Here is a 13,183-nt window from a genome sequence, read left to right on the forward strand (position 1 = left end):
CAAGTCTGGTTCATCCTTTGGACCAATTTCCAAATGCCTGAAGATACACGTTAATCTGAACAAACAACAGTATGCTAATATAAACACCATGGAACCACGCAGCCATCAAACCGCTCAGGAAGACGCTGCATTCTGTCTCCTAGAGATGAACACAGTTTGGTTTGTAAAAGTGCAAATAAATCCCAGAACAACAGCAAAGGACTTCAAAGATGCTGCAGGAAACTGGTAGTCTGGCATCTACATTCACAGTAAAACGAGTCCTATATCGACAACCTGAAAGGCTGCTCAGCAAAGAAAAAGCTTGTGCTTCAAACCTCAGTCCAATAGAAATTTGTGGGCAGAACTGAAAAAGCATGTGCGAGCAAGGAGGCCTACAAACCTAACCCATTTACACCAGTTCGGTCTGGAGGAATGGGCCAAAATTACAGCAACTTGTGAGAAGCTTGTGGAAGACTCCCCAAAACATTTGACCGGTCAAACAATTTAAAAGTCAATACTACCAATTACTAACCAAGTGTATGTAAACTTCTGACCCATTGGGAATGTGATTAAAGAAATATAAGGTGAAATAAACCATTGTCTCTATTATTCTGACATTTCACATTCTTATAATAAAACAGTGAACCCAACTGACCTTAGACATGTAATGTTTTCTACAATTAAATGTCAGGAATTGTGAAAATGTATTTGGTGTATGTAAACTTCTGACTTCAACTGAGATATAGATAGGCCTATATGCACACACAAACACACTGTATCGCTTGGCTTCTTTCAACAATGCTGAACAGCCAACATGGTCTTTGAGTAAGCAATCCTGATAGGAACTAAATGTTGGCATGTCATTAAAAGCTATTAGCTCAGCGAGTACTGACGCATACTACCACCTTGGCATCACAAGTTCAAATCCAGGATGTGCTGAGTGACTCCAGCCAGGTCTCCTAAGAAACCAAATTGGCCCAATTGCCAGGGAGGATAGTCACATGGGGTAACCTTCTCATGGTCACAAATAGTGGTTCTCACTCTTAATGTGTGCGCGGTAAGTTGTGCATGGATCGCGAAGAGTAGCACGAGCCTCCACATGCAGAGTCTCCATGGTGTTGTGCACAACGAGCAATGTGATAAGATGCGTATATTGACTCTCAGAAGTGGAGGCAACTGAGACTTGTTCTCTGCCTCTCGGATTGAGGTGAGTAACCGCACCACCACGAGGACCTACTAAGTAGTGGGTATTCCAAATTGGGAGATTTTTATTTATATTTATATATATTTGTAAAAAAAACAACACGTAATGCATTACCGAGCAACAACACACTGTAAACATGGCCAAGTGACAAGCATCAAATAAAGCAAAGACTTGATTATTTTTAAGAGATATTGAAGGACATTTTATTTAACAAAAACTTTTCACAGAAGTTATATACCTAAAGGTGCTTCATTTTCCTTGTATTTCATTATGCATGACCTCTCTCTCTCTCATAGATGTTTCACTCAGTGAAGGGACCAAAATGTTCTCAACATGCACCTGGATTGCTGACAAATATAGGCAATCATAGATTTAATTCCAACTAGTTCAAAACATAAATCACACTCTCAAATGTGACAGCAGCTGACACAAAGCTTAAATGACAATTACTTTAAATGTTATACATGTTATAGTCTCTTGTTCCAATTCTTAAAATATCAAAAGAAAGGAAAAAAGCAAAAATCTACAAATAAAATAAAGTGGTAAAAATTGAGTACAGATACATACAAACCTAAAAATGGATTGTGATGAAGTCTCATGGTGGTAATCTATTCTCTTGCTTTTTTGTTTTAGGATCGGTCTCCCTCTTATCTCATTGTCCATAAGAGTCACTCCTCTCCAACCAAAAGTCTCAAGTCCAGGGTCAAAACAGCATTTTATGGTTAGTTTTAAACTTGTGAAAACTATGACTAACTAAACAAATCCAAGTTACACAGAGTACAGAGCAATTACCCTTTTCTCTCTGAAGTGGGGTTTCCACTAGAGGGGCAGGCTAGGAGAGGAGGACGGGCAAGAAAGAATTACCAGGTGCAGATCATCTGTGCGTTTACTACAAGGGAATCGGGTGGTGAGGAACGGCCACATGTAATTTAATTTAAGGCAGCCCCAAATCAGATTTGAAACACACCCATTTATTTGTTGTGCAACTAGAACATTTTTAATCCCCACTGTTGGGAGCTGGAAAGATGCATGTGGCAGCCGGGTTTACTGGTGGGCACACTGCACTCCAGGGCCGTGATGTCCTCCTTCGTCATCTGAGCTGTCGTTGTATGCCTCGCGACGGTGACCACCAGAAGAGCTCTGGCTCAAATTGAATTCCTGCAAGTCCACCTCTTCTGCGTCACCAGATATGACAGGCGCATCAGCCCGTGTAGGCAGCAAGTACTCCAACTCCTACAAAAAAGTAAAGGAGGTATTAGGATGATGATGGGTACTACAAAATACCTCAATATTAAATGGGTAGTTAACCCAATTTTTTTTAATCAAATTACAAACCCATATGATTTCTTTAGTGGGATACAAAAGGATATTTTAGGTAGAACATTAGCCTCAGTCACCATTCATATTCATTACAACTTTTCCATACAATGTCAGTGCACAGTAACTGAAGCTAACCTTCTGCCTAACATCTCCTTTTGTGTTCCAAGGAATAAAGAAAAAGTCAAAGGGGTTTGGAACACAATGTTTAGTTTAATGTTGTATCAGCACCAAAAGGGCATTTTCATGGCAAGAACATGGTTAAACAATAAAATATGCAAATAAATAAAAAGCTAAAATGAAAAAAGGATAAACCAAATAAAAAAATCTCTTCATACAGAAATTATAATCCATTTAAGATTTTAGAAAATGTGGAACATAATGAAAATTCTTAGTTTTTGGAAGAAACTTCCCTTCAACAATCACTGCAATTAACTTACCGACAGTTTCTCTGGGCTTAACCAGTTGTTGTCTGGGAACTGCACATCAAACTTAATAAACAAGTCTCCTTTCTCAAAGGGGTTGCGGTACTGTGGCATGCCCTCTCCTCTAACAACTCTGACTGAACCTGCAAAGGACACAATTTTCAGTTTATGAATTAATCAGTTAAACCTCTAAACGAAGTGTCAAATTTATATAGAGGACTCACCTGGTTCAATGACTTTGCCAGCTGGGTATTTTACTACAATCTGTCTACCATCTAAGTGTTTCAATGTGAAATGGAACCCGCAAAGTGCTTCAACAAGGCCAATCTTATGGGTCATGTGCAAGTCGCTGGCCTCTCTTCTGAATGTCTGTTGAAAGAGGATTAGCTTTAGTTCTCCAGAAATAATATTTTGAACAAACAAATCATAAAACTGATGCTTTGTGATCTCATATTAGTCATAATCGGACAAGGGATGGGAACAGAGAACCGGTTCCACTTCGGGGGGAAAAACAAACAAACATTGAAACCAAATGATTATTGACTTTTGGTTCCAATAAACATTCTTGAACATGTATTTCTTGCCATTTAGCAGGGCTTCCCCTCTACTGAATCTCTTATTAGCCAGTTCTTATGAATCTACAGCACAACCAGTGTAGTCCGATTCCCAAAGAAATGACCCGAGCTGGTTCTTTTTGGTCATTCTGACATTCATTCTGATGTCCACCTCTAAAATGAATCAATATCTGCTACAGTGTTATGTAATGCTGCACTCATTGCTCTGGACACTTCAATCAGGCAGTTCAGTTACTGACTGGTTGTTCATTTGACAATGTGTAGTTAAAGACCTACACATTAGGAGTTTTGCTGTTAATAGTGGAACTTTATTTAAAAAAATGGATGTCATTATTTTTTATTTAATATGTAGTTACACAGTAGGACCGATTATTGGGTTTTTGAATATTGCATTTGTCTCTAAAAAGTCTTTAAAAATTAAAAAGTCTGTCAACACCTTTTTGAAAGAAGTTTAAATGCATCTATGATTTAATGCATCTACTCTGGTGAAATCTGACATTACAACATCTTCAGTTGGCAGTAAAAGCAATACAAATTGCATTTCCAAAGTCCTCCTCAAAAAGGAAGAACTATTAAACGGAACATTTCAGTATTGAAATAAAGATAAATCAGAATGGTTAAATACTTTACAATTTCACTCCCGAAATTTCAAAATGTCCAACAGCATGTTTATGAAAGACAGTCACTCCAATCTGCTTCATTATCCTGGAAGCTTAGCAGCCAAGAGGGCACTTCAGCCATACAACATGTGTCTGGCTTTATCGCAGCACTAGAGAATGTGTGCTTTATGACTCACAGCACCAAACACACACTCTGTTGCTGTTAATTAAACTTCTTAAGAGAGCCTTAGGATAAAGGCTACTTAACCTCTAAAAAAAATCTTGGTAAGGGACATTTTTTTATATAAATTTTTTACTCTCGCATTAATTATACGAGTTACCTTGCTTGCAGAATAATAATAAAAATATTTTGCCTGCATCTGATCAATTAGAACAATCCATTACTGTGATTAAAGGAATAGTTCAACCCAAATTGAGAATTCTCTTATTTATTCATCCTCATGCTATTTCAGATGTGTATGACTTTCTTCTGCGGAACCCAAACGAAGATTTGTATAAGAATATTTCAGCTCTGTTGGTCAATACAATGTAAGTGAGTGATTGCCAGAAATTTGAAGCTCCAAAAAAGGACAAGGGCAGCATAAAAGTAAACCAATATAACTCCAGTGGTCTAATAAATGTCTTCTGAACAGATATTATAGGTGTGGGTGAGAAACAGATCAATAATTAAATCCTTTTTTACTAGAAATCTCCATCTTTGACCAGCCCCAACCAGTAGGTGGCAATATACATTTAGAATGCAAATCGCCACAAACAAAAGAATTTGAAAATGAAAGAGGAGATTTAAAGTAAACATTCCTTGTATATTTATCTATTTCTCACCCACACCTATCATCTCGCTTCTGAAGACATAGATTTAACATCTGAAGTTGTATGGATTACTTTTATTTGCTTTGGTGGCCAGAATTTTGAAGGTCCAAAAACAATTCACTTGTATTGTATAGACCAGTGGTTCTCAACCGGTGGGTACGATGGAAGGGAAAAAAAACTGGAAAAACATTTTTTGGGGGCAAATTTTTTTTATCACTAAACTACTGTCATAAAAAGTTATAGTTTTGTATATACATAACTCCTGAATAAAAATTAAAATGTGTTTGGACTGATTTAAAAAAAAAAGTTTTGAACAAATTTGATTGGTTTGTCGATAGCGAGCGCAAATGCAGGTGATAAGCATCAGCGGTTTAATTAAGCGAGTCATTGAGTCGTTCATTCAAACGATTCGTTCAAACGGCCGATTCATCAAGAATGAGACAGATGTTTGTGAATGGGTCATTGAATCTTTGACTCAACCGATTCGTTCACAACACTGAATCATTCAAAACACGGTTATTGCTGTGAGATGCACTATGGCTATGCTGTGATCTTTGTTTGGATTCATTGGATCTATTTTCTGCAAATAGACCAAAACAGTCATTATTTCGTCTAAAATGTAAGTGACTTAATATTATTAACTTGTTTGTTGAACTGTCATATGAAATCAGTGTCACATTTTCAATCGTGAGGTGATGGTAAATTAAGTGATGGTCAATTGTCAGCTCGCTTGGTCGTCAGGTAGTGTGATGCATGTTGCTGAACTGTATTCAAATGTTATAAATATAAAAACACCACATTTTGAAATTGAACTGCAGTATGTTAATTTAGTTTATTTGTGTGTGCTGCGCTCATAGACTTTAGAAAATGGCGCTCATTCGTTTGATTTCAACCTGTCTTTGCAAGGCCGCGAAACTCATATTTTGCTCCTTGCAGACAAAGTGCACGCCTTCACACAAAAACTAGACCTCTGGCATGGCCGCATCAGTCGAGGAAACTGCGCCATGTTCCCCAGCCTTGCAGACTTTATCACTGATGCAGGCACGTCACACGATTTCTCCTCCCTATTTCAAGCAGCGTCTGAGCACCTGTCAGCAATGAGAAAACAATTTGCGACGTACTTTAAAGAGGATTATCGCTCTTTTGCATGGGTTCGAGATCCGTTTGTGTGCACAGCAAACGAGCTATCAATTGATATGCAGGAACACCTTATTGAGCTGAAGAGTGACAGCAGACTGAAGGAACTCTTTAGCTCCTGCCCTCTTTCGTCATTCTGGGCAGCATTGATGCAGGAATACCCTGAAGTCTGTGACGTCGCCTTGAAGATTCTCCTTCCTTTCGCGTCGACATATTTGTGTGAGGCAGGATTCTCAAAAATGACTGCACTCAAAACGAAATACCGCAATCGTGCACAAATCGAGGATGATTTGAGGCTATGTTTATCAAACATTGAGCCAAGAATTGAGGATCTTTGCAAGGCAAAGCAGGCTCAGGTCTCACATTAACATCACCTACCAGCAAGCTTCTGTAAAAAATGCAGATGATGCCTACTATTAGGCCTAGTAATAATAACAATAATAAAGCATAAATTAATATCAGAGGTCTGGTGCCAATTCCCAATTATAGCAATAGCCTAGTAATGATAATAGGCCTACTGATGATGATGATGATGATATTATTATTATTATTATTATTATTATTAATAACAACAACAATAAAGCATGTAACCTCATATAATTATATAGCAATAGCCTAGTAATGATGATAGGCCTACTACTACTCATAATAAAAATAATAATAATGCCTGCAAGCTCACATTAGAAGTCTGGTGCTACTGCCAATTATAATAATAATAATAACAACAACAACAACAACAAAGCATGGGGCAGGTCGGGGGGCACTGGGGCCCCAACTGCAATGAACCAGCTTTGGGGGGGCCCAGCTTGCAAAAGGTTGAGAACCCCAGGTATAGACTAACAGAGATTAAACGTTCATTTAAAACATCTTGATTTGTGTTTTGCAGAAAAGTCAATGATGTGAGAATTTTTATTTTGTGTGAACAATCCCTTTAAAATGGAAGTTAGCTACTCACTGAAAGGTTATCTTTTAAGTTTCTGATCTAAAATAGAAACAGCCACTATAGAAGCTCCTGAACTTTTGAAAAGTGAACGGCATCATACCTCATGCTCCTTTTCCTGCAGGACCAGAACAATGTCTCCAGGTTCTACGCCAGGTGCCTGGTCAGCCTCTCCGCCAAAGGTGATCTTCTGTCCATGCTTCATACCTTTATCCACGTGCACTTCCAGAATTTTCACCTCTTTAATCACCTTTTTGCCCTCACACTTTTTGCAGCGGTCCTTCTCACTTATCACTTCACCTGGAAAATTGAGACGTTTCCATTGAGAGGTTCTCATAATTTTTATCCTCCAGCTAGTCAGAACTGATGTAATAACTAGCAATAATCAAAGTACATTCAGATCCAGAATGCAATAGCTTACCTTCACCATTACAGTCAGTACACACTGACTGCATCTGTTGGACCATACCAGGCGCCAGCTGTCTGATCATAATGCGCATACCACGCCCCCTGCAGGCTGTACATTTCTGGACTGCACCAGACTTCCCTCCCTGGCTGCAGAGACAGAAAAACAGCAACAAGCATGAGCACATATAGACTTAAGCCAAAGTAAAAAAATCTTTACTAAAAAATTGGTGGTCAGTTCAGTTAATTTAATTTACAAATAGCAATATTACCAGGCTAATAAAAACAGGATTAGATAGGGTGTGGTTGGATGGAGAGAGAATACTTAAGCTACTTTTTTTTCTTTGTAAATTGTCATGAAAACACCCATACACTTAAAAATATAAAGAACCATTACTCACCCACTACAAGTGCTACACAGAACATTCTTGCTCAGTTGTAATTTGGTTGTTTTTCCATTGTACACGTCTTCAAGAGACACCCTATGAGAAACAAAGCAGTGTTAAAAAGCTCTTCTAGAATATTAAAATCTAAAAATAAGAACAGTTGAAAATAGTTCACCCATTGAGGATGTCATCTGCAAAAAATAAAAAGACATAAGTAAATCCATATATTTGTGCATAAAATAAATATATAAATTAAATGATATACAAATAATGAAATAAATGCACCCATTAATGCAAAATAATTTAAAACAGTTGAGAAAATGCTAAAATGTTAAAGGAAATGTAAACCTGAAAGGTGATATTTAATTCTATATTTGTAATCATTCTTTTATTTCAGAATTTATTTTTCCTTCATGCAAAATGCTGAGTGAGAGTCAAACATCAGTAGGCGGACTTTGACACCATTGACTGATCATTGTAAAAGTTCTTCACTTGACTATGACAATACCAAATTTTCACAATCAAACAATTAATAGAAGTTTAGCAAAAGGATCACGCTTTTATGATTTCCCAAACTATTCGCTGCCTCGGCGCAACAGCTATCGACCATCTCTTCACCATGGTGAAACTGCAAACTCCCGACAAAAACTGCTGCACCTGGTATCGATAGTTTGACTGTGATGCTGAACAGCTGTTGACATCCTCTCAATAGCAAATAAATACGGAAAAGCATACAGAAATAAACGTATGATTAAAGAAATATAGAAATGTGAAAGAAATGTGGAATAAAAATTAATTTGACACTTCCTTTAAAAATTTGAATCTCACTGAGGGGGGCCTGGGTAGCTCAGCGAGTATTGACACTGACTAACACCCTTGAGGTTGCGAGTTCGAATCCAGGGTGTGCGGAGTGACTCCAAATTGGTTGCTAGGAAAGGTAGAGTCATATGGGGTAACCTCATAGTGGCCGCGATTATTGGTGCACGCTCACAATAGGGTTTGTGCGTGGATCGTGGAGAGTATCATGAGCATCCACATGCCGAGAGACTCCGCAGTGTCATGCACCGTGATCCATGTGATAAGATGCATGTATTGACTGTCTCAGAAGCAGAGGTAACAGAGACTTGTCCCCAAACATTTGTTTTATAATGTTTTTTTTTTCTCCATCAATTGCTGCATTTATTTATTTGTATATCTCCGCTTACATTTTAAATCATTTAAAATCTCCCTTTCAACTGCTTTTATTTTCAGCAAACTTAGTACTTGTAAATATTTGTATCAACATACTGAACAAGTTTCACAGACATGTGACAACCAGAAATGGAATAATGCATCCCAAACATTCCAGTCTTGCAGGAAATCATGCACAGAACAAGTATGGCTGGTGGTATTGTCATGCTGGAGGGTCATGTCAGGATGAGCCCGCAGGAAGGGTACCACATGAGGGAGGATGTCTTCCTTGTAATGCACAGTGTTGAGATTGCCTGCAATGACAACAAGCTCAGTCTGATGATGCTGTGACACACCGCCCCAGACCATGACAGACCATCCACCTTCCAAATCGATCCCACTACAGAGTACATGCCTCGGTGTAACGCTCATTCCTTCATCAATAAACGCGAATCCGACTATCACCCCTGGTGAGACAAAACAGCAACTCGTCAGTGAAGAGCACTTTTTGACAGTCCTGACTGGTCCAGGAGGGAGGGTTTCTGCCCATAGGCGACGTTGTTGCCAGTGATGTCTGATAAGGACCTGTCTTACAACAGGCCTACAACCCTCAGTCCAGCCTCTCTCAGCCTATTGCGGACAGTCCGAGAACTGATGTAGGTATTGTGCATTCCTGGTGTAACTCGGGCAGTTGTTGTTGCATCCTGTACCTGTCCCGCAGGTGATATTCAAACGTACCAATCCTGTGCAGGTGTTGTTATGCGTGGTCTGCCACTGCGAGGACAATCATCTGTCCTTCCTGTCTCCCTGTAGCACTGGCTGGGCGTCTCGCAGTACGGACATTGCAATTTATTGCCTTGGCCACATCTGCAATTTATTGCCTTGGACATCCTCATGTCTCCATGCAGCATGCCTAAGGCACGTTCACGCAGATGAGCAGGGACCCTGGGCATCTTTCTTTTGGTGTTTTTCAAATTAAGTTTTTATAACTGTGACCTTAATTGCCTACCATCTGTAAGCTGTTAGCGCCTTAACGACCATTCCACAGGTGCATGTTCATTGCTTGTTTGGTTAATTTAACAAGCATGGAAAACATTGTTTAAACCCTTTACAATAAAGATCTGTAAAGAAAAGTTATTTGGATTTGTACAAAATTATCTTTAAAATACAGTGCCCTGAAAAAGGGACATTCCTTTTTTGCTAAGTTTATTTCTTCATGAAAATGCAGATTTGTTTTTGCAGGTTTCATCCTCCATACACCCATGTTTCATTTAAAGAAATCAAAGTTAAAACTATAAATGCCGACACTTAACGTTTCTACAAAAACATGTGCTTGGCGACAGTGAAAGAAAACAGGACTTGAGGACAATTAAGAAATAGCGAAGTGTGTCAGTGCGACCACTCAAGGACAGCTAAGAACAGCATAAACAATTTCTACTTAAGTCTCTTTAAGGAAATCCCCAGAAAATCACAAATTGTGTGAACTTCACTCACTTTAGGGGGTGGACCATATCCTCCCCTCTCCGCCGTCCACCATTCCTGCTCCGGCTCTGTCCACCCATGAAGCCAAAGAGGCCTCCACCAAAGATATGGGAAAAGATGTCATCCATACCACCTCCTCCACAGCCTCCTTCTCGCAGACCCTGCTCCCCATAACGGTCGTACAATTCCTTCTTCTCTGGGTTAGTTAGTACTTCATATGCAAAGCTAATCTCTTTGAACTGAAAAGGATAGAGGGATAAGAAAATAATAGTGTCCTTAAAGCAGATAGAATGGAGTTGTTAAGCAGGAGATAAGCAATATCAAGGTTCAAAAACATTAATAAGGTCAAAATGACTTTTTAATCCCCTTTTCTCCCAATTTGGCATGCCCAATTCCTACTTAGGTCATCGTGGTGACGTGATTACTCATCTCAATCCAGGTGGTGGAGGACAAGTCTCAGTTGACCCCACTTCTGAGAAAGTCAATCTGTGCATCTTATCACGTGGCTTGTTGTGCATGACACCGCAGAGACTCACAGCATGTGGAGCTTTATGTTGCCCTCCACGATCCACGCACAACTTACCACGCGCCCCGTTGAGAGCGAGAACCACTAATCGCCACCACAAGGAGGTTACCCCATGTGACTCCACCCTTCTAGCAACCGGGCCAATTTGGTTGCTTAGGAGCCCTGGCTGGAGTCACTCAGCACACCCTGGATTCGAACTCACAACTCCAGGGGTGGAATTCAGCGTCAATACTCGCTGAGCTACTCAGGCCCCAAAAAATTTGACCTTTTAAAAATGCTGTCCCTTCGAACATTAACAAATAAAAATTGCAGAAGTATTCATAAACTCTTCAACGCAACCTGAAAATATGTAAATGGCATAACAGTTGTTCAACAACATGAATCACAGCATTCCAACCATCTAAATACATAATGCCCTACCATATCAGCATGCTTTGGACACATGTAAAACAAAAAGAATATTCTTACCTTGTCGCCAGCATTTGGGTTTTTGTCAGGGTGATATTCCTTTGCTAATTTTCGATAAGCCTGAAACATACATATAGGGTTTCATATAGGTTAGTGTGATCACACCATAGTTACTACAGATCCTATCAATCAAACTTAAAGATCTAGTTTGAGAACCTAGGCCTATTGCGTATCAACAGCATTTGTGTTAAAATGATATCGATCTCAAATCATTTCAACATCCCTTGTTTACTTGAAACAAAAGCAGCAAAAATAGTAGTTACAGTGAGGCACCAACAATGTAAGTGAATGGGGCCAGTCCATTAACACTAAAATACACACCGCTCCTAAAATATAGCCACAAGACATATTACACGCGTTTATACGATTTGTGTGCTAAATCTGTGCCATTTCCAATATTACAACTCTATTGTTATGACGACATAAAACAGCATGAATCGGATGAATCAGATAAAAATCCCTGATTGTAGGACAATACAATCCTGTTATCACGTATAATGTTTATTTACTTCAACTGTAAGTGTCTTTGTAACTACGTTTGCCGATTTTTTTATTTGGAATAATTATTTTGTAGTATAATCAAAATAATACCACAAATGCTATGGATTGCTCTTAACGATTATTTGACATTTGGCGTCTGCGTCATATTCATGTGAACCCAGTGTGGCCTTGAACAGCGCAACGCGTTGCTAATACTAGCTAGAAACCAACAACAGCAGCAGCCATTTAGTCACAACTTAACTAGCACTACTGACTGGTTAAATAAGGCATAGTAGTCGCTTTAAAGAGTTACCAAACGAAGACACTATGTTTTGCGCCTGAGCGTTTACCCCTCTGTGCAAAACACACAATACACTGAGCATGACTAATGGCGCTACACCTAACATATAAAGTAACTACATGACAGTTATATGCGAGAGTTTAGATTTGAACGAAATACATTTTTACATGCGGCCTTTTCGGCACAATGACACATAACGGGAAAAGCCCCGAGCCAAGGCCTCCACACCAGCCACACGTTGAGCTGCTCCAGGACAAAATGTGCTACATGATGACTCCATTTAGCGTCCATGTTCACAGAAATTACATACGTTTTAGGAGGTAAATGGATGGGGAAAGAGACAGCTCATAGGGTTTATTAAACGCTACGACAGACTTCTGTTTGAGAGGTGTCGCCCGTTGATCTGGTTGGTAACTATAGACACTAGGCCAAACTCACGACGAGCTTTAGCTCAGTGCTAATCCTCTCTCTTCCTGATTCTCACACAAAACCCAGCCGGTTCACACAAACATAATCGACAATTAAAGACGAGACATAAAAATCGCTACCTTTTTTAGTTCGTTTTCTGTTGACGTGGGGGAGACCCCGAGAATGTCGTATAGTTTGGTATCGGCGACGTTGGACATGGCTGTGCTGAGAGAAGGACTGTCTGCGGGGAAGCGGAGAGCTGAAGAGAGAAACCGGCCGGAAGCGTCAACTTTAACCTCTCTCAAACACGCGCCTCATCTCACAGAACGAGCACATGTGTCATCATGATGGAGAAGATTCCTCATAGAGACATTCTGTTGACTAATAGTGTTTAAATAATCAAATAAATTAGATTTGTACATCATATACAGCTTTTGGGATTTTTGGGACCAGTGTTGATGTCTGCCGGTTGATGTCAGTTACAACATAGTTATATAATTTCCAGCTATTTTATATATATATATATATATATATATATATATATATATAT

General features: G+C 39.3%; 1 protein-coding gene across 1 annotated transcript; it reads right to left on the bottom strand.

Moving 5' to 3' along the window:
* Positions 1 to 1,358: 1,358 nt before the first annotated feature.
* On the bottom strand, positions 1,359 to 12,915 carry LOC127636030 (dnaJ homolog subfamily A member 2). The gene is made up of 9 exons (XM_052116426.1): positions 12,774 to 12,915; positions 11,445 to 11,504; positions 10,463 to 10,689; positions 7,814 to 7,894; positions 7,429 to 7,562; positions 7,111 to 7,307; positions 3,150 to 3,294; positions 2,941 to 3,068; positions 1,359 to 2,416 (listed from the first exon to the last, which is right to left on the bottom strand). The coding sequence occupies exons 1-9, from the start codon at positions 12,849 to 12,851 to the stop codon at positions 2,228 to 2,230; spliced, it is 1,239 nt and encodes a 412-aa protein (XP_051972386.1). The 5' UTR covers positions 12,852 to 12,915; the 3' UTR covers positions 1,359 to 2,227.
* Positions 12,916 to 13,183: the final 268 nt, after the last annotated feature.

Source organism: Xyrauchen texanus, chromosome 1, assembly GCF_025860055.1.
Source record: "Xyrauchen texanus isolate HMW12.3.18 chromosome 1, RBS_HiC_50CHRs, whole genome shotgun sequence".
Classification (NCBI taxonomy): domain Eukaryota; kingdom Metazoa; phylum Chordata; class Actinopteri; order Cypriniformes; family Catostomidae; genus Xyrauchen; species Xyrauchen texanus.

Excerpts from the sequence above, each read along its gene's own strand:
- LOC127636030 (XM_052116426.1), bottom strand. The coding sequence starts at position 12,851 with ATGTCCAACGTCGCCGATACCAAACTATACGACATTCTCGGGGTCTCC. Across the intron at positions 7,895-10,462 it reads GATATGGTCCACCCCCTAAA|GGTGTCTCTTGAAGACGTGT; the intron begins GTGAGTGAAGTT and ends TGTTTCTCATAG. Across the intron at positions 3,069-3,149 it reads TGGCAAAGTCATTGAACCAG|GTTCAGTCAGAGTTGTTAGA; the intron begins GTGAGTCCTCTA and ends TGTCCTTTGCAG.